The sequence below is a fragment of the Zalophus californianus genome, chromosome 5 (genome assembly GCF_009762305.2).
Source record: "Zalophus californianus isolate mZalCal1 chromosome 5, mZalCal1.pri.v2, whole genome shotgun sequence".
Lineage (NCBI taxonomy): Eukaryota > Metazoa > Chordata > Mammalia > Carnivora > Otariidae > Zalophus > Zalophus californianus.
The window spans coordinates 134,843,820-134,870,316 of record NC_045599.1 but is presented as its reverse complement, the minus strand read 5'-3'; the positions used below and the strand labels follow the sequence as shown (position 1 = coordinate 134,870,316).

General features: G+C 33.5%; 1 protein-coding gene across 4 annotated transcripts in view; it reads right to left on the bottom strand.

The window, feature by feature from the left end:
• Positions 1-4,763: 4,763 nt before the first annotated feature.
• The window catches only part of CDH10 (cadherin 10), a 180,620-nt gene continuing 158,886 nt past the window's right edge, over positions 4,764-26,497 (bottom strand). For 2 of the 4 annotated variants that reach the window (XM_027607154.2, XM_027607155.2), the window contains exons 8-12: positions 23,987-24,123; positions 18,894-19,015; positions 13,695-13,803; positions 8,463-8,714; positions 4,764-5,841 (exon numbers count right to left, since the gene is read on the bottom strand). In XM_027607154.2, the coding sequence (XP_027462955.1) occupies positions 5,351-5,841; positions 8,463-8,714; positions 13,695-13,803; positions 18,894-19,015; positions 23,987-24,123 (1,111 nt within the window). In that variant the 3' untranslated portion in view covers positions 4,764-5,350. The remainder of the gene's footprint in view (positions 5,842-8,462; positions 8,715-13,694; positions 13,804-18,893; positions 19,016-23,986; positions 24,124-26,497) is intronic. The other 2 variants (XM_027607156.2, XM_027607157.2) reach the window with 2 other exon arrangements.

The window sequence follows — 26,497 nt, the reverse complement described above, 5'->3', positions numbered from 1 at the left end:
TCCTGATTCATGGTTGTCCCTAGAGTCCCTACTCAGTTTAAGTTTGAAGGTTGTCCTCATTGTATATCAGTAACTTGGTATGTTTTTGGCAATTGCAACAAGTGAAATTTTCTAAAAATAATCAAGAAAATATAGTCTTCTGTTCCACTTCAACATTCTTTTTCATCATAGTCTTCCTCAAAACCTTCCCTGATCAACAGTCCCTTTATTTGGCCTTCTCACAGCACTATATAAGTCCCCCAAATTATGATACAGACCCTAATGACACCAAAACAAAACCTGAAAAAGTAGTCATCTGTTTCTAGCACTTCTTTTATTTCATGTCAATTCCCACTATCATAATTTTTGGTACTTCACAAATGTTCCAAACACATTTGCAATGTAACTTCATTTGAAACAATGTTGACTTTCTCAGATTTGTGTGTCCTTTAAGATTTATCTCTGCTTTCTTAAAGTAATTAGCCAAAATAACCATTGGCCAATTAACATTTATCTTTAAAATGATGGCCCAGTACAGAACCAGTCTGGAAGAAAAAAGTTTTCTAGTAAATAACCAAAAAAGTCACCGAGATTCCTCCTATAACTTTAAGTAGTTCACTATCTAAGGAAGCAGAATTTTCAGATGCAAAGAATATGTTTATCTATACGCATACCTGTAAAATTAAGTATAATCTGCGATAAATCCAATAGTACAATATTTATTAATCCTTCCAACAAATGTTTATTGAGCACCTAAACAGATCTAATTCTGTCTATTGTGCATCACAATGAACAAAACACAAAATCCATGCTCTCATGCATTTTAGATTCTATTTGAGAGAGACAGAAAGTAATCATAGTAAACAAGTAAGTAATAGAACATGTTAAAAGACAGTAGTGTTAGGGAGAAAACATATGCAGTATAAGAGCAATAGGACAGTCTAACTTTCAAGTAGTTTGGACAGGGTAAGACCTCAAGTTAAAAATAACATTTAATAAAGATATTTTTCTTTTTTTTAAGATTTTATTTATTTATTTGACGGAGAGAGAGAGACAGCGAGAGGAAACACAAGCAGGGGCAGTGGGAGAGGGAGAAGTAGGCTTCCCGTGGAGCACGGAGCCTGATGCGGGGCTCCATCCCAGGATCCTGGGACCATGACCTGAGCCGAAGGCAGACGCTTAACGACTGAGCCACCCAGGCACCCCAAGATATTTTTCTTATTTGATAAAGAATTTGAAGAAGGTAGGGACACAGCTGGTGAAGAGAAATGGTCAGTGTAAACTCGTGAAGGCAAGGAGAAACAGCAGAGTCAGTGGCACGGTGAATAAATGGGAGAAGAGATCAAAGGGCTTTGCAGAAGCTTTAAGGATATTATAAGGAGGGGCGCCTGGGTGGCTCAGTTGGTTAAGCATCTGCCTTCGGCTCAGGTCATGATCCTGGAGTCCCGGGATCGAGTCCCACATCGAGTCCCACATCGGGGTCCCTGCTCAGCAGGGAGTCTGCTTCTCCCTCTGACCCTCCCCCCTCTCATGCTCTCTATCTCTCATTCTCTCTCTCTCGAATAAATAAATAAAATCTTTAAAAAAAAAGGATATTATAAGGATTTTGCCTTTGAGTAAAATGAGGGAAGAGTAGAGTTTAGAACCAGGGAACAACCAAAGGGAAATTTATTTTGAAAATATTTCAGAGACCTCAATGCTGACAGTAGAGTGTAAGTGGGGAAGGTGACAACAGAGAGACCATGTAGGAAGTTAATTGCTCCTAGTAATTGAGAAAAGGGGTGTTGGGCAGAGTAATGGAAATGATGAGAAGCGATGGGATCCTGTGCATGTTTTAAAAATGAAATGAATTCAACGTCTTGAATGTGGGATTTACAAGAAACAGTATGAATGATTGCAAAGTCTTGAACTTGGGCATAACGTTGGAGTAAAAGGGGAAAGACAGCCCTTGCAAATAGATGCTGTTGTCTTACACTATTTACAACCTGCAGTATAACTTGGTGGATCAAGTGTAAGGGCTGAACCCCTCTCCCTGAACCAATACTCCACTCTTTCAAAGCAATGGGAGAGTCCCAGCATCTGGAGAGATGATACAAGGAGACCAACGGTCCACTTTATTTCGAACTCGGTAGCAAGCTTCACTCCGGCAGATCTGAGTCAGGGAGATTCCTTTGTGGCCACCAGGGAGCTTGCCGAGGTATTCCTGCAGCGCCGCCTAGGGGTGCTGCCCAGGCGCAAGGTCCTGGAACAAGGGAACTGCAGGCTAGGGTCAGCGGGTTTCAGGCAACAGATGGCCAGTAGAGAGGGGGTTGTAGCTGGTGAAGGCATTATGAAGGCATTATATATAGATACTTCGGTAGATGTATTTATCACTGAACTCAGATATTCCTAATTCTCAATCCTAAATCTTAGGGGCTTTTAAATTTTTTATTTTAGACTATTTTAAACAGTTAATTATTCATAATTTATATGTTTAAGTCTACTAATAAATCTCTAGAACTTTTGCACTTGTGTGACAGTATCTACTTGACATATTGAGAAAAATTTCAGCCTAAGAGCATTAATTTATCTTTCCATAAACTTTCTTTGATTTTTTTTAAAAATAAAACCAATGAGAATTGACTTAATCACCATTTCTGATGACCAAAGATTATAAATCATTTTATTCACTTATCTTGAATATTTAAAACATGAAAAAGGGATAGAATAATTTTTCTCTGTGTTTAAAAAAATTAATAACAGTGAAAGTTAAGTATTTTGTTAAAAATTAGGAGTGTTTTAATAACAATCTTATTTTTTTTCATTTTCACTAACAGAGGAGTTATTAACATATATAAAACTTATCTACAATTTATTATTACATCTCTAGGGTCAGGAACACCCTTTGATTTTTATAAAAGGTGCTCAAAATATTTAATGAATGATTAAATGGATGAATAAAAATGAAAGACCCACAGTTGTCTGATATAATCAATTACACGATACTGAGAGGCATTTTCCCCATTTCCAATATAAAAAAAAAATTGGACATAGAGTAATCTCCGTATTGGGCATTCTTTGGGAAAGCATCATACAAGGGAGACTACTGAGAGAGTCTGAGCAATGAGAGTCATTGTAGGGACCCTTTTTAATTTCAGGCTTTCCAAGAAATTTAACATATCACCTTCATTATCAAAAAATAATAGGGTATCTGTCATTAAGGACTGTTTCAGAACTCTGAAAAAATGGTTTCTGTACAACATAGGTCCTCTATTGCCAAAGAAACCTGCTAATCAATCTCCTTCAGGATAATTTTTGGAAACTTGATTTGACGATACTAGAGATGACTGCTACAATTTTTAAATTTATTAAAAGTGGGTGATAAAATAAGTGACAAGGCAAGTTAATATCAGTTTGAAATTATCTGAATGAAGATAATTAAAAATATTCAAAAAAGAATTCCAATTACTGATATGAAATATTAATAAAAATAGCTAACACTGGAAATTTTTAAACTAATTTTCAATCAAATGAATATTATATTTGAATCATAATTAATGTGAAATGTTCATAAGATATAACTTCTTCTAACTTTTCCATTTTTTGTTGATTTTATTTGAATGAATAATCCTAGGGCGTTTCTCTCCCTTCATTTCAGTTTTTATTCCCCTTAAGCTCTGTCCTTTTAACAGTCAGGCTTCTGGTTGTATGAATGGGTTCTTGGAATATAGTAAGTCAAACAAGTTAAGTTTTACTATGATTTGATATGTCAGCCTTGTAATGTGACTAATTTTAACTAGACCACGTGGGTTGTTTTTCTTTTATAATTATATTACCATGCAAACTAAAATGTCTATAGTCAGAGAAGTTTGTGCCTTTTCACCCTGGAAGTTGGGGGAAAAAATGTCATTCAAGAAGACTGAAATAAATAATTCTGCATTAAGGATATGTCAGTATTGTACTCTCACTCCAAAAGCATAGCATTTTCACTAATTGGAAAGCACATAAATCTTTGGTATTGTTTATGATATACTCAGCAGGGAATGTGACTTCCTAGCGTAGGCCCAACAGAGTGCTCCATTTATAAATAAATCATATTTGGAGCTTGAGAAACAAGAAATCAGTTGGTGGCAGTTGGCCTCTGTGAATCTCAGGAACTCCAGATAATTAACTGCCAGTATTTTTTTTCCCTTTCTATTGAATCATTCATTGACAGAAAAACAGACTTAATTACAAATAAATATGTAATACATTTCTGAAAACTTGACACATTCATAATGCTGTATCTTAATGGAATATTCAGCATTATTACTGTCATTACTATGCATTTTCAAAGTCACCATGGGAGGTAAGTGTATTTTCCATTAAAGGATTATTTCAGTCTGAAATCGGTCTAAACTATTATTACCTATAACCCTCAGTAGCACAAATGTCATACAAAAATAAGAAAATGTAATATTCTTTCAGTTATTATTTAAGTGAATAGAACAAAACAAAATTACTATATTGTTGATATTTTGAGATAGCATAAAGATGGCCATGTTTTAAACTGGCTTGTGATAAATTTTTAAGTGGTCTATACATGACTATTACTTTTAATATGACAACTTTTTCACAAATCAGAGCATAACAAAACTCACTGGCAAAAGAATTCTTACCTAAATCATGTTAATTTGGCTAGAGGTCTCAATAGTAACCATAATGACTTTGGGCCCTTACCTGCATTCAATGTCATGTTGTACCAAGATCGTGAGTCCATGGAGAAACTTTTCTTCCTAGGGAAAGAAATGAAGCTGGAGACAAGGTAGTTGTAAAAACTTGTTTATTTTTTTTAAAAATAAATACAAAAATATAAATATAAAACATTAGCAGATAGATTTTGATGAAATTAAATTGCACAAACGTTTGTATACCAGGTTGCAAATCACACCTACTAACACCACATGTACGTTTTTTTTCTTTTTAATTTAATGTACAGAACAGGATATACCTTAAAGTTTTTCTTCACCTTTTTAAAAGCTTCATTTGCAAGGGCAGGACGTATATCTAACAGAAGCGGCTTGTTTGTGAGGTTGCTTAAGGGAGAACTATCCTGTTCATGTTTCTGAAATTATCTTTTATTTCTAAGATGGACAACACTGAATTTCCATAGCTTTGGCTCTTGGAAGTGATTAAATAAAATTTCGTATATATTCCATGAAACATCCTACAGGAAAAAGAATTAATGTAATTAATGAACAAATTAAAAAGTAAATGGGAAAAAATTGTGCTGAGTGGCAGGAAAATTCTCCTGAATATCAAATATTGTGAAGTGGTGGGGACGGGGTCCGTCAAGTTACTTCCTCTTGTTGGAATAGAATATATATAGACCTATCTATATCTGTCTCCTAGGTTAAGAGTCTTTGTCACTTTCCCCGCCACCGTACATTTCCGCCAACTTATTAAACCGAGGGCCCCATTCTCGGAGGTAATCGTAGTTTTGGTCTCCGTCAGTAGTACCTGATTCTAAGGAGCTCAGAGATTCGGCAATGGAATCATTTCCTTCGTAGGCGTAAGTTGCAAGTGAGTCGTAGGGAGGCGCGGTGGGGTCGAGATCATGCTCTTTGAGCCTTTCATTAATGAAATCTCGGACATCCGTGTTATCTGGAGCCGTGGGAGTCCTCCGAGGTATAAATAAAGTTTCCGGAATAATATCTCGTCGGAGCTTCTTCTCCTCGATCGCTGCGGGGTTCCTCAGGGTGCCGATGTCAAACGCCTGAGTGTCTTCCTCGCCACCACCTTCATCGTTATAGCTCACAATGTTGTCTCTGATGTCTTCTTTAGACAAGATCAGAGGCTCTTTCTTTCGCTGCCTTTTCAGGGCTGCAAACAGTACTACTATAACTTGAAAAAAAAGAAAGAAAGAAAAGATTAATTAGCTGTCCGTCTAAAACACTATATAAATAACGAGCGGAAGTACTGTGGAGGAATTTGAGTTATTTAGGTTTTCGGGGACAGGCTAGGATTTTTAGATTAATTTTGAACTTCCATCATTTGGGGAGGGCAGGGGTGGAAAGGAGAGAGGCAGTTGAGGATTTAGCCAGGATGGGTGGGGTATGCAAGCAGTGTTTCTAATGTATTTTTAAAACCATCTGGGATATTTCTCAAATACAGTGAGATATTTTGTCTATTTTTCTAAGAACTGTTTAAAGTTAGTTCCTGATTGTACAGACATTATTTATAGTTTGCATTGAATAGTGACATAAGGTGTTACATAAAAAATAGACACAAATTGAATTCAGCTTCAAATAAAACAATTGAGGACAAAAGTATGCCCATATTTTGCACATCCTTATACATTATTGAAAAGGCAGCATTCTTCACAAGATACAGTGTTGGTTTTGGTTAAATAGTTTTGCTGATGGATTTACATAGATATTTTTTCTTACATTGTTAAAAGAAGGGAAGGGCAAATGACCTCCTGATTAGGCACTATTGGTTTATCAATCTTTGAGGTATTACATGGAAATATATATCACACATGAGACCAAAAAGAAAGTTATCAGATCACATGATAGCAAAGAATAAATTTCAATTTCTACCTTGAATTACCTACAGAAAACATGTAGGAACCTTAGCTAGATATATCTCAAACAACTGGAGATTTACAAATAGAAATGTATATCATTCAGAAAGGACATTTCCCTACTACTGATACCTGAGAAGGTATCAATAATAATAATATAATGATTTTACTAATCATGATGATAATAGCATAAAAGATAGGAGAATGTTAAATTCTCTCTGGCTGTTATTAGTCTTCCACCCTCATTTACTATCCCCAAATACTTGGGACATGAGCCTTGAAAATGATGATTTGGGGTAACAGATCTGAATTCAATTAAATAAGAAAAGAGAGGGAAAATATTTTACCGGGTATATGTATGATGAAATATCTATGTTTATTAATAGCTTCTTTAGAAGAAACATTTAAAAAATATGGGATTTATTATCATTATGAACTGAATCTGTCCTCTCAAAATTCATGTTTAAAGCCTAAATCCCCAAAGTGATGGTATTTGGAAGGGGTGTCTTTAGGGGGTAGTTAAGTCAAAGGGTAGAGCCCTCATGAATTGAATTAGTGCTTTTATGAAAAGAAACAAGAGAGATTATTGCCATCTGCCATGTAGGGATACAGCCTAGACAGCCATCTTGAAACTAGGAAGTATGCCCTCACCAAATTTGGAATCTGCCAGTGCCTTGATTTTGGACTTTCCAGCCTCTAAAACTATGAGAAATACATTTCTGGGGTTGAAACCATGCAGTCTATGGTATGCTTATAGCAGACTGAACTAAGAGAATTACATTAGTATGGGAAGGGCTCTTAAATTTTGTTTTCTCTTTTATTAACATAGGACAGTCTACCTGCCTTGAAGCTTCTCTGAAGGGACTTTTTTAATGCCTAGAAAAAATAAGGTTTTAATCCATTGATAAGTATTCTTGACCTTCAAAGTGGTTAAAAAATAAATAGGCCACCACTAAGAGAGAAAAAAAATTGTTTATTCTTCAAGTCTTTGAGAAAAATATGACATTTTACTTTGCTTAAATTCATATTTTCATGCACACACATAAACTTATGATGTGAAGATTTTAAACCTTAGATTGTTTATTGTCAGCCAAATGATCTTACCCGGTAAAAAATGTTCTAATAATGAGGCTAATGAAACTAAGATTGGCTCCAAAATCCAAGTTCATTTTACTGCTTCTTAGAATGTCAGATACAATGCTTTTGATTAGGATCATAGGAATATGCACAATAGTTTTAAGATAAGGCAACTGGAGAGTAAACTTAATCTGATTTTTCATTCAAAAGCAGTTAAAAAGCAATTTGCTCTAGGTTATAAAATCAAGTATTATTGTTGCAGGGGAAAGTGAAAAAGGTAAAGGGCTATTTTAACATGATTTCAATGGAAAGACTCCAACCAGCCCTCATATGAAAAAAAAAAAAAAACGAAATAAACTTTAGATTTCCTGAAAAACTAGCTATAACAGACAGCAAAGTATCTTGCCTTGTTTAAGCCACTCAGAAATTGTGTAACCTTGCAAAATGTTTTGAATATCTCTAACTTTCGGTCTTATAATTTAAGAAAGAAAGGTAATAACTATCTGATCAGATAAAATATTTTAATATAAACAACACCCCGTCATTAACTTAGGTCTATCTTAGATGTTGGAGTTAATGGGGGAGGAGTTATTTTAATAAGAGAATTTCTTATTGACAAATACACTAATGTAAACAGTCCAGGAAATAATCACATTTTCTTTCCTTTTTTTTTTTAAGATTTTATTTATTTGTCAGAGAGAGAGCACAAGCAGAGGGAGAAGCAGCCTCCCTGCTGAGCAAGGAGCCAGACGCGGGACTCGATTCCAGGACGCCGGCATCATGACCTGAGCCAAAGATGGACACTTAACTGACTGAGCCACCCAGGCGTCCTTCTAATCATGTTCTCTTTGAGGTTTCTTACCCAGTAGAATAATGATGCAGAGGAGGATGGCGATGAGCGCTCCCGTGCTGAGGCCCGCGGGGAGGAGCAAGGCTTCGGCGCTGCAGGATTGCATGTTGCCTTGGCTGTCACAGGTGCACACTCGGATGCTCAAAGTACCCGTGCTGCTCTGAATCGGGTAATCATTGTCTGATATCACCACAGGCAAGAGATAGGTACTTATTTCGTGTCTATTGAATCCATTTTTTCTGGTTAAAATTCGGGCAGTATTATCTAAAATAAATTTTAACATATTACAGATGGCTTGGGGACCGTAAGTTTCTCTCATGCTGCTCACCCAGGCTTGACAATACAAGTAAAGAGATGTTTATGTAAAATATTAAATGAAGATCAATTTTCCTGTAACATGCCTACAATGCAACATTTGAAAACACAGGTAAGATAAATTAATTTGAGGAGTCTCTGACTATGATTGCTTATTTGACAGGTTTCTAACTTTTTCGCACATAATGTTTTTACGATGGTGAATTTTTATAAGTGAACATTTTACCGGGACTGCGAGGATAATGGCATATTGTTTTTCAGAGTTTTCAGAAAATATAAATAAGCATACCAAGGAAAAAATCATAGTAAATTGTTTTTATTTGTATATGCATATATGTTTATACATGTGCACACACATACAGAGAGAAAACACACATTAATCCAATACTCATGAAGAAAAATATGAATGAGTAAATTTTACGTGTAGTTGCGTTTTTAAAATCAATCATGCACTCAAAACCATTCAAGAGTCACAATATATGAACAGTGGTGAACAAGTTCGTTCATTAGTTCTTTGTTTTCTTTCTCTTTCCTTCTTCCTTTTTTCTTTCTTTTTTCCTTCCTTTTTTTCTTTCTTTTAAAGATTTTATTTATTTATTTATTTATTTATTTATTTATTTATTTCATATTGAAAGAGAGTGTGAGCAGGGGGAGGGGCAAAGGGAGAGGAAAGAGAGAGAATCCCAAGCCGACTCCACACTGAGCACAGAGCCTGATGCAGGGCTCAATCCCACAACTCTCAGATCATGACCTGAGCCTAAGTGTAGGATGCTCAACCAACTGAACCACCCTGGTGCCCCAGCAAGTTATTTAATGTTTCTGAAGTTTGATTTCTACCCATTAAAATGAATATAATCTATAACTAAAGGTATTGGTGGATGACCACTGATATGGATTACTTAATAAATGCATAGACAGATGTAAGGATTTAATAAACCCAAGCATCCTACTAACAAGTATATTGCTACAGTTATTTTTTTTATCTGATAACACCCAGTATTCTTAAATGGAGGCTGTGGTTTTAATAAAAAAGATTTCACCTAACCCTCTATAATCAATATTTAGATTTTTTCTTTTATTTATTTGACAGAAAAAGAGAGCGAGAGAACGAGCAAGCAGGGGGAACAGAAGAGGGAGAAGTAGGCTTCCTGCTGAGCAGGGAGCCCGATGCAGGGCTCGATCCCAGGGCTCTGGGGCTCAGTTGCTTAACTGAGCCATCCAGGTGCCCCTGTAATCAATATTTTAAAAAAATTAATATGTACTTGGATGATAATTTCCTATTCTGTTTGTCCAATATACTTAGTCTTCTCTAGCCAATCCCATAAGCCTGTTCAAAATGCTAATGTAGGGAAGGGAGTGAGTCAGCCAATTGCTAAATCAAATACAAAAAGAAAAAAGAAAGGTGAAAATTTCTTGCAGGTATAGTGGTTGAACATAAAGCAGTAATTTCCTAAATTATTAGTAAGAAGTTATTTCTACTACATCAGTTAACTATAAAAGCTAGGAAAGAAGATTAGCAAAATAGAAGATATACATAAGCAAATTTAAAAAATAAATTTAATCCTGATAATTTTTCAAATTTGACTTATCTTCCAAAATGTATTAGGACATAATTCTTCCATTCTCTAACTTACACTAAAATAAATATTTATATGTACATGGGTATATATCTTTTTCCTATTTTCTTTTTCTTAAGTTTTTATTTATATTTTAGTCAGTTTTTTTTTAAATATTTTATTTATTTATTTCAGAGAGAGAGAGAATGAGAGATAGAAAGCACGAGAGGGAAGAGGGTCAGAGGGAGAAGCAGATTCCCCGCTGAGCAGGGAGCCCAATATGGGACTTGATCCCAGGACTCCAGGATCATGACCTGAGCCGAAAGCAGTCGCTTAACCAACTGAGCCACCCAGGCGCGCTATATTTTAGTCAGTTAACATACAGTGTAATATTAACTTCAGGCATAGAATTTAGTAATTCATCCACTTCCATACAACATCTGGTGCCCATCATATGTGCACTCCTTAATCCCCATCATCTATTTTACCTGTTCACCCACCTCCCCTCTGATAATCATCAGTTTCTTCTCTATAGTTAAGAGTTTATTTCTTGGTTATTTCTTGGTTTGCCTCTCTTTCTCTCTTTTTCCCCTTACTCCTTTGCTTTGTTTCTTGAATTCCACATATGAATGAAATCATATGGTATTTGTCTTTCTCTGACTGGCTTATTTAGCATAATACTCTGGAGCTCCACCCATGTCTTTGCAAATGGCCAAGATTTCATTCTTTTTTTTGTGGCTGAGTAATATTCCATTTTATATATATATACCACCTCTTCTTTATCCATTCATCAGTTGATGGATACTAGGGCTGTTTCCATAATTTGGCTATGGTAGATAGTGCTGCTATAAACATTAGGGTGCATCCCTTTGAATTAGTATTTTTGTATTCTTTGGGTGAATTCCTAGTAGTGCAATTGCTATATCATAGGATACTTCTATTTTTAAATTTTTCAGGAACCTCCATACTGTTTTCCAGAGTGGCTACACCAACTAGCATTCCCACCAATAGTGCAAGAGGATTCCCCTTTCTCCACATCCTCAGTCAACACTCATTCATGATAAAAACCCTCAACAAAGTAGGTTTAGAGGGAACATACCTCAACATCATAAAGGCCATATACGAAAAACACACATTTTATATCTAAAATATTTAAAGAAGTTATATAACTCAACACCCAAGAAACAAATAACCCTCCAAAACAAAAACAAAGAACAAATAATCCAATTAAAAAGTTGGCAGAAGATATGAATAGGCATTTTTCCAAAGGAAACATACAGATGGCCAACAGATACATGAAAACGTGCTCAATATCACTGATCAGCAGGAAAATACAAATCAAAACTATAATGAGATATCACCTCACACCTGTCAGAATGACTAAAATCCACAACACAAGAAACAACAGATGTTGGTATACGGGTATATTTAGAAACTTCTTGCCTTATTCTTTTTTAACCTTTCAAAAGGTTCTAAATCTTAATTTTGTCTACAATACTTTTAATATATTGAAGAATAAAATGAAGCTATACCCTAAACTAACCCATCTATTCAAATCACTTTATTAAATATTCAGAAAGTCATCATACAGTTAGGCTTTTGACCTATAAGTTAGTGAAAAGCATGGGAATTTTAAGAATCAAAAGCTCCAAGTGTGGTATCACAGAAGCAGGAAATTAATTTTGAAAAATGATACCATAAAATTAAAGTTTTCTAAGATGAACATGTAGATAAACACAAGGGCATTTTCTCAAGAAGAGCAATAAGGTGATGTCTATGTCATTGGATTTTCTTTTCAAAATGCACTCAATAGCAAAATAGTGAGTTTATGCACTCTGGAATAGTGAGTTTTGGAATAGTGAGTTTATTCCGTCTGACTTTAGTGGTATTCTATATAGTGACATGTTCGAATTTATATTCATAGGGCTTCAACTCTTGCTTTGAGTAACTCATATAAGATCAGGAACTCTTCTGAATATAGGAAGATGGCACTACTTATCAAAAATTAATTAAGATTAGCCTTGAGGTGCTTACCTAGTAACTGTGAAATTCTGTGATAACACTTTTTCAAGTCTCTACTGCTTTTTAAAATTGAGAGGTGGTTTGTTGGGGTCCAGTTTAACAAAAACATACATTAAAATGCACTTAGAAAGAGGTATAATATTGTCAAATCAGTGCTAGGGATGTCTCATCTAAGTTCTATATTTAGGATGCCAGATTCAGCAAATAAAATGATGGGTGTTGTTTTGCTGATAATCAGAAGAAACTAGACATCTTGTATCTTATCTGCCAATTCTATGAGAATTTTTCGCATTGCAGTTATTTAGATGTTCAGAGGGATGGAAAAGAGACATTTCAGAAACTACGATTTAGTATACAGATGTTACCAGTGGATGCCCTCTTTTCAACTGATTTGTGCAGTTTTCTGCCGTATCAAATACCTCAAAGAATAATTGGGTTAATGTAAAACTATCTGTTATCTTAAACCTCTTTCTGATATTCTGAAAGCCACCTAGAGGTGATATATAGCAATCTAGCTCTGCCAGGGGATATACATTGTTATGAAGGTATTATAAATATGTCAATGTAGTTATTAAATTTATTTTAAGAATAACTATATCTACACTCACCCTAAGACAAGTATGCCTTTTTTACAAAAGATCAGCTGATATAATTAGTTTAACACAAATTTATTAAGGGGAAACAGCTCTAACTACACACTTTTATTTAGATGAGAATAATTACCATATATATTTTTCCAAGAATAAAGTTGTTCAGCTTTTTAAAAATAGTAAGCATTTTCATATTTTTTCCTCTAAAATATGTTTTTGCACTCTTTGGGAATGCAAGAAATACAATTTCAGTATCTTTTATCACAGAGACATTATAAAATTTACGTATTGCCCAGAAGAATAGTGTATCTTGCCCTGGCAACTGCTTTTGCACTTAAACCCCTCACAGACTAATATGGATACTTCTTCTTACCCATATTCCATGCCTTTTTGGCTTTGGTGAATCTGTTGCTACTAAATCTCATTGAAATTTGCACAAGGGTCTCACTGAATCATTCATTTCTCTACCCAGTGTGTCTGATTATTTCCAGCCTTTCTAATGTTTTCAAGACTCAGTCTTTTCATTAGTACTCATATTGAAACTTATTTCAAATCTTTATTATTTTGCAATTTAAGAGAATGAACAGTGTATATCTTATTAATATATAAAGAAGCAAGAAATTAATATCTCATTAAATATCTGATGAAAACAACATTTTGTAACACAGATCAATAAATTAATACATATAGCAATTGTTCCTTTGGAGAAAAGCTCTTATTAATGTCACCTGAAATCATAATGACAGCATTCTAAAATTTACCTTCATTATCCTGTACTGTGAAGTTTGGATTGACAGCAGCTAAACTGAAGAAAAATTTCTGTCCACCTAAGGGGTCATCTTTGTCTACTGCGCTTATAGTCTGTATTAGCTGCAAAAAAGAGAAAAATGCATATTTATCAAACTTCTGTGGGTATAATCTGCTTTACAATATGTAATTTTTTAACATTCAATTTTGTCTAAATTTAAAGGCAGTTGATTTTCTTTCTTGCGCATGTATCTTTATTTTATTCCATCTTTTTTATTATTACTTTGACTTTAACAAAGTCTCTCTCTCTTTCCCTCCCTCCCCTCTCTGCTTCTCTCTGTCTCTGTTTCTTTCTGTCCCTCCTTCTCAATTTCTCCTACATATTATCCATGGCTTCAAAATAACAAATGACAATATCATATTCTTTGCAGTCTTATTAATTTAGATATAGCATTTGACATGAGTAGGTTATTTCATATATATTTAAACATTGATCTGGAAAAGTTTATCTAATGGAGGAAAAATTTAGAAAACTATTGTGATTATGGCTTTTCTCTTTATCAAAAGTGAAAATTATTCGAAGAATGTACAGATTTTATAGATAATACTATGTAAAACTTTTTAAAGGAAAGACTTAAAGATTATGATCTACTTTAAGAGTAATGGTTCACTTGCATTGTCAATAAAATTATATTTTTTAATTCAGTATATGTATACCATGGGAAACGGTTATTTTATAAAGATCATCTCTGATATATTTTAGGGTAAGAGACAATATAAGAAGCTATCTGGGAACAAAGCATAAAATGTAACACCTTTTACTATAATCAGATCACTTCTTTGAACATACATGATTAATATTATACAAATATATATCTAACATATGGCTATGTACTTTTTTGCATATATATCCAATTTGTCCTTAACTTATATGTATAACAACATTTTATATAATTTTTTGCATATCTTAATATTGCAAGAGAGGTTCAGAAGTTGTTCAATTTGTATACCTATATAAATGGCCAAATTTATGCTTAACTAAAAGGAATATGCTTTACTGCTTTGACTTATTTAACAGGGTGTCGATATTTGATGAAAATATTTGTTACTGTTGTTTTGTTGATATAAAAAGAGATTTCAAGTTTAAAATATCACATAATTATAAAAAAATTAAGGAGTTATTTTAACTTTTCTGTATTCAATTAATTTTCTTTTAAATTATCTTATAAAAATAAAAAATGTGATAAATTTTAGCTACTCCCTATTTAATTACAACACTAACCACTTATTTCAAAATAATACAAGAAATATAATTGTATCAAACAAAGATAAATGTTTATCCTCTACGAATAAGCAGCCCCCAAAAATCATTTAAACTTTGCATAATCTTAAAATATATTTTAAAATGTAACATAACTATTTAATGAAATTTTAGAGGTGATTTAAGATTAAATAGAAAGCAAGGATTTATTGCTAATGGCTTACCCATCCAATACAAAACCAAAAATGGTGCATATGTGAAGGAATTTAAGAGAAAAATGTATAAAAAGTGTTCGCTGATGCCCTTTAAGAGGTGTCAATTCAGTTACAAAATCATCCTTGACTGACTTGTTTGTCGAGCAGTCTAAAAGGTTTTATTTTATTTTTTTTTAAGATTTTATTTATTGATTTGAGACAGAGAGAATGAGAGAAAGAGAGAGAGCACATGAGAAGGGTGAGGGTCAGAGGGAGAAGCAGACTCTCTGCCGAGCAGGGAGCCCAATGTGGGACTCGAGCCAGGGACTCCAGGATCATGACCTGAGCCGAAGGCAGTCGCTTAACCAACTGAGCCACCCAGGCGCCCTAAAAGATTTTATTTTTAAAACGTGATTTATAAGAATAAGTTGAAGGGAAAAATGACAAATGAAACAACATCAAGAAAGGTAGAAGACTTAATAAAACTTCTATGTTTCTCTCTATATATATCATTAAGATTAATATGTTAGTATATATATATATATATATATATATATAAATGAAAGAAATTTAAAAGTAGAGCTAATGGTCTTTTAAGAAATATAACGTCTCAAAATAAATATGCATTTTCAACTGTGATTACAAATTACAATTTCAGTTTATTTTTATAAACCAAAATAATACATTTCCAAGAACAAAATGGCCACATTTTTGCAAATATCTACAAGAAGTTATAATGGTTTACACAAAAATTCTTAATTAAAATGTTATTTGAATAAAAGATGTTAGCATTGTTGGTTTCAAAATTAGTGATTCACTGATATATTTTCTTTAAATGTTATAAAAGAAATAAACCATGCGTTGTTCAAGGATCAAGTGTATTTTGTTTTGGTATATGTTTGTTTATTTGTTTTGGTATATATACCACATACATATGGGTATGTACATATACCATATGCATGTAAGTATGTGTTAAAATAGAAAACAGAAGTTGGTAACATGAAGGAGATAAAACCACCTCCCTGGTCTCTCTATATAAGCACTCGTTATTTTATTCCTACTGGACACAAGTTCATTTTGACTCATTTCCAATAAAATAAGTTGCACAATTATGGAGAAAAAAAACAAACAAACAAATACTGGTGATGTCCGGTATTCATTTTGAGCATATGAAGAATAGACCCAGATAAGTCATTTATATTTTACCTTCTTAGCTGTTATAAAATTGGTTCATATTTTCACTAGGCTGTTCTAAAATAATCTCAAATCAACTTGAGGGCTTTTTCAGTGATCATACCATAATGGAGTGTGGGATGACAAATGAATTTTAAGATATTTAAGTAAGAAAACTGGTCACTAAGTTTTAATGTTTTAGGTTTTGCAGTGGGAAGAGTAGCAGTTAGGTAAGTAACTCAACATTGTTCCATGGAAATATGTAAAGGGATATTTGGGGTCTGACAAAGGCCTAGAGCTTAGATACTACCTGTGGGTAAATACAAGCAGAAGTCCTCCCTGGGGAACTCTCTGGGAATCCTGCGGCCCTGCTTTGAAATAGTATTTCTTTCCCATAAAGATGAAAAATTATTAAAATATGCTTTATTGACTGAAGGAGTGAGGCATGCATGAGGGAAAATGAAAGAAAACTGAAACAGCCAGTCTTCTCTCCTCTCCTTTCTCAAGGGACTTCCTGAGGTGGAAAAGATGGGGAGTCAGGTAGCCTAGTGCAGGCGCAGAGGTGACTGTTAATTTACGTCAATTTTAAGTTGCCTCTTTTCCAAGGAGGAAAGTCTTCTACCTTTAGAGAACGGAAGAGGCAGAAAAGAAAGAGGTGATGGCAGTTAACTTTATCTGTCCTCTCATTTTGTCCACAAAAATAGATGGAATCATTTCCTATGTCCTTGTTCGAAGTGCTACTTTTTTATTTATTTATTTATTTATTTATTTATTTATTTATTTATTTATTTATTTATTTAATTGTGTTCAGTGCTATTTTAAAACAGTACTTAATTCAGAGGAGAATTGAGTGGGTTGAAATACTCTATAAATAACTAAATTACACCCAGACGTCCTAACAAGCTCCTACTTCCCTAGAAGGAGGGGAGAAAGTTAACAAATAAATTTCAAAGAAGGTTCAGTGAAGGACTTTTCCAAATAACCACCTTGGTTTTGCCTGCTGGGCTGTTGTAATCTAGAATTCCATCACTGAGTACCTAACAGTTTAGTTTAAGTGACCATTTATCAGCCAAGAGACCAAAATGGCATTTAACAAACTGATCTTATTAAAAATAGCTACTATGGGAGGCTATTGCACATTCAGCCAATTAGACAAAATTACTAATCATGTTATTCCTATCAAGTTTGTCAAAAGGCTACTTTTTAAATTAAAATTGTCTTTGCTTTTATTATTTTCCTGCAATATGCCAACTGGTTTTTAAAATCCAAAAAATATAAAGTTACTGAACCAGATTTAGTTTAGTTTTTTTTTTTTTTTTTTTTTAAAGAGGCATAAGAAAAAAAAAAAAACACCATCCCTTATTTGGTATATTGTGAATACATTTGGAAAATCAGTATTTAAAATGACTCAAATGCTCTGAAAAGATATCTCTTAAAAATCAAATAGAATAACCATAGAGGAAGCTATGCATGCAGCTGTTGTAAAGTGGGTAATTTATCTCTTAGAGAAAAGGCTTCAACTTATACCATGCTGAGCCTGCCAAGCAGAGGACTATTTGGAATGGTATTTTCAGGGCAAACACTGTTTCATTACGAAGTAGGTCGGAAGTAGGTTTGTCATTTAAATATTCCAAATTAAACATTTCCATAACATTTTCAAAAAAAAAAAATGAATCCAATGGCAGCAATTTCGCCATTTCAAACAATAGACAGGCTATTGAATTCCTGTTAGAATCTTCAGAAGGAAGAATTTGTGTTATCCCACAACGTAATTTGCATAAAAATGTAACGATGACATTGATGTTTATAAAGAGCATCAAATGATGTGAAAACACAATGCAGTTTTGTGATGGCTACTCTTTCTTTAATAAAACACATTTGATTCCCAATTATTATTTATAACATGCCGCTTCCTTCTGTGAAGATAGCACTCAAACCAATTAGGAGCATTTCTTTCAGCCATATACACTGTAGCTTTTCAAACAACAAAATGAGTCCACTGAGGAAAAGACTTAAAGAGTTATAAACAAAGCTGATGTAGGAAGAATGTTTTAAAGGACAAAAACTAAGTCATGAAGCACTCTTAAGTGTTGCTATAATGATGAAATAAAAGTATAAATTTAAGGAGTGAATCCTGCGGCCCTGCTTTGAAATCATTTGCATACATTGGAATATTGATGCACTCTTTCACTGATCCCATGAATCTGTCGCTGTGTTTCTCCTAACTTCCACCTCCCATCTCTTCTAGCATGTATCAATATTTACCTAGAGAAACAGCAGAGGTTGTTTTTTTTTTCCTGGTTTTGTTTGTGAAAAGTTAAAAAGTGAAAGTTATTTCTTCTTACACCTTAATTTTTGTGGCAACAATAAAATCTTATATTTTCATTAGAATGTCACAAAAGAAATGTGAAACATGCTATAGTGTCATTTAGAATCCTAAAAATATCACTCTTTTTTTTTTATATTACTGGGACTTACATGACCGTTTTTATCTCTGTTTACTTATTCTTCTTAAGATTGGGAAAAGAAAACATTTAACAAGCTGTTAAAATCTTCCAAAGCTTTTAAGTCCTATGGGTGCTCACCTGCCCTGGTCTTGCGTTTTCACATACAAAAGTATCATAGAACACAGCAAATTGTGGGGCATTGTCGTTAACATCCAAAATCCTCACAAAAACAGCCACGCGAGTCATCTCTTTGGGATTGTCTAGAAAAGGCAAAGGAAAAATTTGTTTAGGAAGACACATTTGTGCACCAGATTTCATTTATATAAGTATCTTGTGGATATTAAGTGCTCACATAAAAATAAGCATCGCGTTCATTCTGCAACATAATGAGCAAATACAATAAAGAAAATTACTACAGAGTCTAATTAAGTAGTCATAAATTCGGTTATTATTGGTCTCCAGAGAACTACTATTATTTTGGAAAATCTTTTTAAAAGCACAATCCAGTGTAATTGAGTTCATATTGTATTTGTGTCCTTGGTCCAAATACGTAAAATAAGAACAAATATTTATTAAATCTTTGTCATGCAGTAAGATGGACGAAGTAATAATTTGGACGAAGTAATAATTTTAAATAAACTATTAACTTGCCCATGGTCATTAACTCCTAAGTGGTAGTTGTTATGTTACAACTCATCCTCCTGACTACTTTAATAGCGAAAATGTATTCCAATAGCTACTCCGAACTCCCCTTTTGGAAATTTTAATATATAGCTACTAATTTTACAAGTTGGGTGGAAATTTACAGGAAAATATAAGCACTTGAATGTTTCATTAATTTGTACTGGTACCATTTCAACAATCCAGGCTCAATTTTGTATAACAAAATTAGCTCAATAGTAACATATAGTATAATAATGATGATTTTTTTGCTACAAATACTAAAATCAAGAGCATCAAATTTTTCACATAAAAATATGCATTAAAAATTGTGTTGATTTGTAAATGGAATTTTAAAAATATGAATGTCTATTTAGCTTAGCCTTGGGTAACACCCTTGTATTAGTCAAAATTGCATTATCTCACAAATGGGCTTTTCTAGACACTAGTATTGGTATCTGAGTGTTTTGACATCTTAAATTCAATTTATATTTATCAGCCTTTGTGATATCAAAATCTTAGTCTTTGGTAGTTCAACTTCTGTGTGGACTTCAGCAAAGTCAAACTGAAGATCAATAGAAAAGGAGAAAAGAGGTAATTAGCTAAAAACAAAGCAAAATAAAACAAAAACAAATAACAGATTAAGTGAGGGACAATAGCAATCTTATTAAGTGGCCTCTACTAACATGGGTTATGGATCATACTATTTACCTTTGTGAAATGTATCTGACTTTCTAATTTTATCTATATAATTTTCAAATACAAGGATAAAAAATATTATCATGTACAGATAGGAAGGATATTACTATGCAAAATAATTTATTTCTCCTTTCTCTCCATGTAATTATAATGTTACTAAAATAATGAAGTCAGCACTTTTAAAAATAATATGGGAGAACTGATTACTCAGCAAGGACCTTTACAAGGTTGAGTCGTATGAAGGAAGGCAGATAGAATTCTAAATCCATGTGAAGTGTATTTATCTGCCTTTTATTTTTTTTCAAGAGAAACTTTGAAAGGCATCCTCTCTTTAACACTCCTTTCCAGTCTTAGTCTTTTTCACCCATGTGCATTCCATTCTCAGGTTCTGATTTCCCATTTGCTAATGTATTGCTGCCTATTGTTCACTTCTTCCTATGTCAGGTGGTTGTAGAGTCCAGACCCTGGAGTAGAACAGAGCTGCTTGAATTCCCAGATTCACCATTCACTCATTGTGTGCCTTTGGCCAATTTACTCCAACTCTCTAATGTCTCAATTTACCCAATAGAAATCAAAATAGAACTTTTAATCTATGGTGCTATTTGAAAAATTAGGTCAGTTAATGCACGAAAACTATCAAAAGCTATTATCAAAGTATTAGTTCGTTGGTAAGCACTCAATACATGTCAACTATTAAGATCATCTTTATTATCACCGTGATACCTTTTTCATTTTCTTACATTACTTGACAGCTTATTCTATGTTACTCCACACAAAGCTCTCACGCAATAAAAAATACATGTATTAACTAGTTTCCCTACAGTTCATACAGGCCTGAAGCAGACTACATTTGGGGAGCAGTGGAGAAAGGAGAAAAAAAAGAAAAAAAAATCCTATCCCACTCTTTTCTTACCTCCCCTTGTCCTAAACCATTTGCAAATAGCCAGAATTCACCTACAAAGGGTTCACCTACAAATGAATCCACAGCCTACCTAGAACTATGCATTGCTATGGGTACGAATGAGAAGGTATGATTCTTCCATATTTTCTAGCAAGAGCTTTTCAGCTAATATAGTTAGTGGACATAGCAGAATATTTTCTTTCAATAGTCTTGACAAATATAACTCTTGTTGGAAGTCAAGAGAGGCAGAACAATATACGAACAATATCAGATCTAAAATACTGCACTTTCAGTCCATTCCCTGACACAAAATGAAGACTCTCCAGCTTCTTTACAGATAGCTCAAAAAGTCTCTTCAAATGAAAAGCTAAATTCACAAGGATAAATGTGTTTATATAACATCAGGCCTAGAGTCACCTACTCAAACAACAGTGCTTACACTCATCTTTTTACTGGTAGATGTTGCAGCTCATGTACAAGTAAAAACAAAGCATTCCAAGAAGCATCATATGGAATGGCAGTTGGCATATTTACCACCTGATTCTCAGAGTCATCTAGGCACACTCTACTATAGCAAGAATGTATCAGCAGTAAAGGATCTTATAATGTGAAAGCATTCCGATGTATCCACAGTCTTTTCCATATCCAAGAAAAGGAAAGCTTAAATGGTTTTCTAGAAATCCCAACCTTAGAAAGATGTATCTTTTCTACCTGCTTAGGGCAAGAATTTCCACTCTCAAGGGCTAGGTGTAGATAATGGAGTTCTTTGATCATAAGCTTTATTCTACTGTTCTCAGACTGTATTGCAATGATTACAGTAAAGTTTTCAGATGGGGTGAGAGGAACTCATTAGTTTCTACAACGGATTTCTAAGATCCAATTATGACCTTCATTTTAGATTCTTTATTCTCCAAATGGCATTTAAAAAATATTTTTGAAGAAGAAAAGGAGAAGTTATTTCATGGTATAATGCACTAAATAATTACCTGAGGTAGTACTTGCCGTATGATGTGATATACTGCTGTGGAATGTGGAATTAAACTTGTTAGAGGTAGGGCTTGAAAACGCATTGGTAAGAAGTGCATTTAAACGTCATTCTGCCCTCTTAGGGCTTGGTGTAATGCACACTTACCACAAACCCAGTGCTTAAAATCTAGTAAAAACAATTTCCTATATGCTGTTTCCCTCTCTCCCTTAGCCCTTTAATACCCAGACCAGCATAATGGGCCTCTGACTGCTTGTGGCTTGGCAGGTAGGAATTTCCAGCAGTTTACTCCATAAATTGATATCACTTAAGGGCAAAAAATAGGTTTAGTTCTTAAAAAGAAGAACATAATTGGCTTAGCTTTTTACAGAATTGTAATTACTTCAGCTAGCTTTAGAACTTAAATTTCTCAAAGTATCTGAAATGGAAAAGGCAATTCCTAACTCGTTAGGCTTGAATTAGAATCTTGAATCAAGCAGAGAGCACAAACAGCCATGATTCTGGAATGATCAGATTGGACCGTGTCAGGCACATCTAACTGTGGTGATGTGGAGATAGATAATAGAAATAAAAGCTTTCCTTAAAAGAAAAACTCAAAAAAATCTTCAGTTGGCCTTAAAAGGCACAGTCATTTATAATTTACTATGGAAAAACTGGGTCATTTGGATGGTGGAGTTAATCTGTATTTCAGAGCCAGATTTAAGGAGAAAGCTAAGTCTACTATTTTATCCTGAAGCTTTGAATTCATTGTTAATGATCTGTCCAGCCTCATTCCATCCTTCTGAGACTTTTGGCAATTTGGCCCCATTGCTCTGCCTTCCAAATCCTGAAATGGTGGCTTCAGATAACTTGACCTTGATATGTGTTTGCGGATTCAGCTTCGTATTTCAGGTCTGGAATTTATAGGCTTAGTTTTCACCAAGATTCAGTCCCTAATTAATGCTTCTTTTTAAAATAGAGTTGCTTTACTCCAGTAAATCACAGTACAGGAATTGCAGACCATGAACACGTTTGCATGAGTGGACAAAGGGGCTTCATTGGCATGTGCAATTGTACCGGGCCTCACTCTAAGAAGGGCCCCATGCTTATTTTAAGGCTCTACCGTTGCCATGTTAAATGTCTTAATCATTTTTTAACAAGAGGTCTGACGTTTTATTTTATAACGGGCTCCACAAATTACGTCAGAAGTCCTGTGAATGGGCAAGAACCTTTGCAATTAGATACAGATATGATTTTGAATACTGGCTTTGCCTGTTATTACTTATATGAAATTTTGTAAATTAGGTGTAGAATTAAGTATTGGATCTAGAAACCGAATGACTAGTTTTAAATCTCAGTTTTACTACTTCTGGCATCATGACTTCGGGCAAGTTACCAAAACCTCTGGAGCCTTAGTTCCTTCTCTGTTAAATAAGGTCAATAAAAATATTACTAGGAGAAAATTAATATAAAATTCTTAGGATAATACCTGGCATAGTGTGCTTAATGTTAGCTATTATTACAATACCTTGGTTTCCTCATCTGTAAAAAGGAAGAAATAATACCTACATACATGTTTGTTGTTAAATGGTACGCACCCACCATTTAGCATAGATTTTAATTTATAGTGCCCATGTAATAAATCTAATGCATTTATTTTTCCCCAAAAGAGGATATCTTTAGTGCCCAATTCTAAATAATTTTTATTAGTCAATATTAAATGTTGATTTGGGATACCTATAACTATCCCTCAGTATATATAGAAACTATTGAAAAGAATCATAGGTGTTGAGAAGCCTTTTTTTTTTGCTTGAAATCAATGCTTTATTCTTTGTTTTCAAGATTTTATTTAAATTCAAGTTAGTTAATATATATTGTAGTATTAGTTTGAAGACTTTTAAAAGCAGATTAAAATTATAATTCATGCGTATAATGAGAAGAAATTATTTTTAATATGAAATAAAACCTAATATATGTTAAATATTATATACATAAAATTCATCTTACTGATTTCAGCAGCTATAACAGTAAGATTGTGCCATTGAGATAGTTCACGGTCAAGTGGCTTTGATGTATAAAGGGATCCGTTTCCAGAATGTATGTTAAAAATCCTGTCAAGGTCAGTGTGGCGATCCAAGGAAAATCTGAACATAGAAAGCAAAGAAAAATACACGGAAGTATTATTGGTTTGTAGGAGAAAATGGTGTAATGGAAACACACACACACACAGTAACATGTAATAATTTCATAAGAGTACATATTACTGGTGTAGAATGAAAACTGTTTCATTGATTTACCATGAACATATGCACACACACATCAGGAACTCCTCCCCCCCCCCCCACACACACACCCGCCATCTCTACCTTCCTCCTCTTCCCAAGGCATGAGCTGGTACTTTGTTCAGCATTCAAAATGATGGCCTTCTGAATATTTGTTTTATTAAATCACTATCTATTGCCATATTCAACTGACTGGGAAGTATTTTTTTGTTCCACAAAGTAGTTGGCAGTACAGATGGTTAGATTACCAACTGACCTTACCTAGGAGTTGAAAATTCTGTTAAGGAATCACTGTAAGGATCAAATGCAAAAAAGCATTCCCAGAAGCAAAGTCTTTTTCATAGTGATGAAATTGGAGCCAACATTATTTTCAACAGATTAGTAGGTTATCAATTTATGATGATGTTTAGTAACTTCATGGTATGATACCCATGTAGCTTCAGTTTTTAACCATATGTATCATTAAAAAAATGTATACATTTTAACTAAAGATGTTTTAAAAACAGAAAATTTGGGGTAGGAGTTTTCACACATTTTTACCAAGTCTCAGAAAACAAATAAAAAATTAAAAAATGAAGTCTTAGCTTATGTATAAGAAACCAACCATGCTGCAAATTGATTAAAGACATTGTGTTGAGTGTCATTCTAAAGCCTAACACCACGTTTATCAATCAGGTTGTTATAGTTGGGATAAATCCCATTATTTGGGAGATTGTCAGGCAAGGTTTAAGATAGTTATATCCCTCATCAGTCCCTGCCACTTCACAATCCTAGTGGCTTACAAGTGCTTTATAGTCCTTGAGTTAGCAAGCATAATCCTCAAGTTATATTTAATGCTCCATATTAAAAAAGTAAACAAAGCAAAACAAAGATGACAAGTCCAGGAGTAACATTCAGTAATGGCATATCTTTTCCTAAGCCACAACTGTCACTTATTTTTAGGAAAACTTTATGAAATACTATTTTTAAATTGTGGTTTGTGAGTAATAATACAAAATAATTTTTAAAGTGCCATAAAACTCTTCTCTTTTAATATTCCAAACCTGTACGATATTTCCAAAAATCAATTGAAACTTACAGTCCCTATTCTGGGTTTTGAATAAATTGCATTAGAAGAACAACTTAAGCCATCAATACAGCTAATGTGATTTTACTTTGGAGGACTGCTTATTTTAGGTTTTTATTTTAAATCAGTTCTAACTGGAACAGACCGGTATTTAACAAATCTCCTTAATAAGCTCTAGCCCTCTCTATTAATACAATATGAATTCAGTTTTGCATTCAAACAGCATGTCTTATCATTCACACATAAGTTTGCAAAACACTGAATCTCTGTATCTGGAATAATTCACAAATTCTCAAGTTGACAAAATTATTTTACTACTGAAAGACTCAACATAAATTTACCTCCTCCTTTGAGTGTTTCATGATTACCTAAAGTAGAAGTTTATTTGTCTCCTCCCATCCCAAAGTATCTTTTACTGCTCATCTCTAAATGTAGTATCTAAATGTATCATTTACCACATTGTGTTAGGAATTCAACATCAAAATATGAGTTACATTTCAAACAGAAAATCAAACATGAAAAAAACCAAGCATCATTCTTGAAGTATAGTAAGCACTCAATGAATATCATTTCTCATACTGAATCTTCTTCCCTAACAGACTGAGAACTTCTTGAGAAATATGTTTATATCTGATATGGTGATCCACAAATATTTATTAAATGAAACAAAGGACAACCGAATTCTTTGGTATTTTGGCAAATAAGGTTTCTTATTTCTATAGAAATATGATGTGAAGTTGCAATATGTAAATCAATATAAACATTATTGTCCTTGTTAAATCATTTTATGTGTGTTTTGTCTTATTTCTTATAATTTAGTTTAAAAACTAATGTCAAAATTTAGAGGGTTATGCAAAATTATCTTAAAGATACAGAGAGATCCTGGTTCTTTTTCAAACATGATATAATTATATTTTCCAATTCTCTATTGGCAAATTATGTCTGCTAATTTTCATTTTCCTTTTTAAGATCATTTCCAGAACAAAGTAAATCCCTTTGATTATTGCATTAACATACATAATATGACTTAAACAATTTATAATATGCCCAGTATTATATTATCTATCCCATAAATGCATTGCATTAGTAAAGCTATTTTATCCCTGATTTTATATATATATATATATATATAACCTATAGTTCTATCATTATTAACATCCAAAAATATTC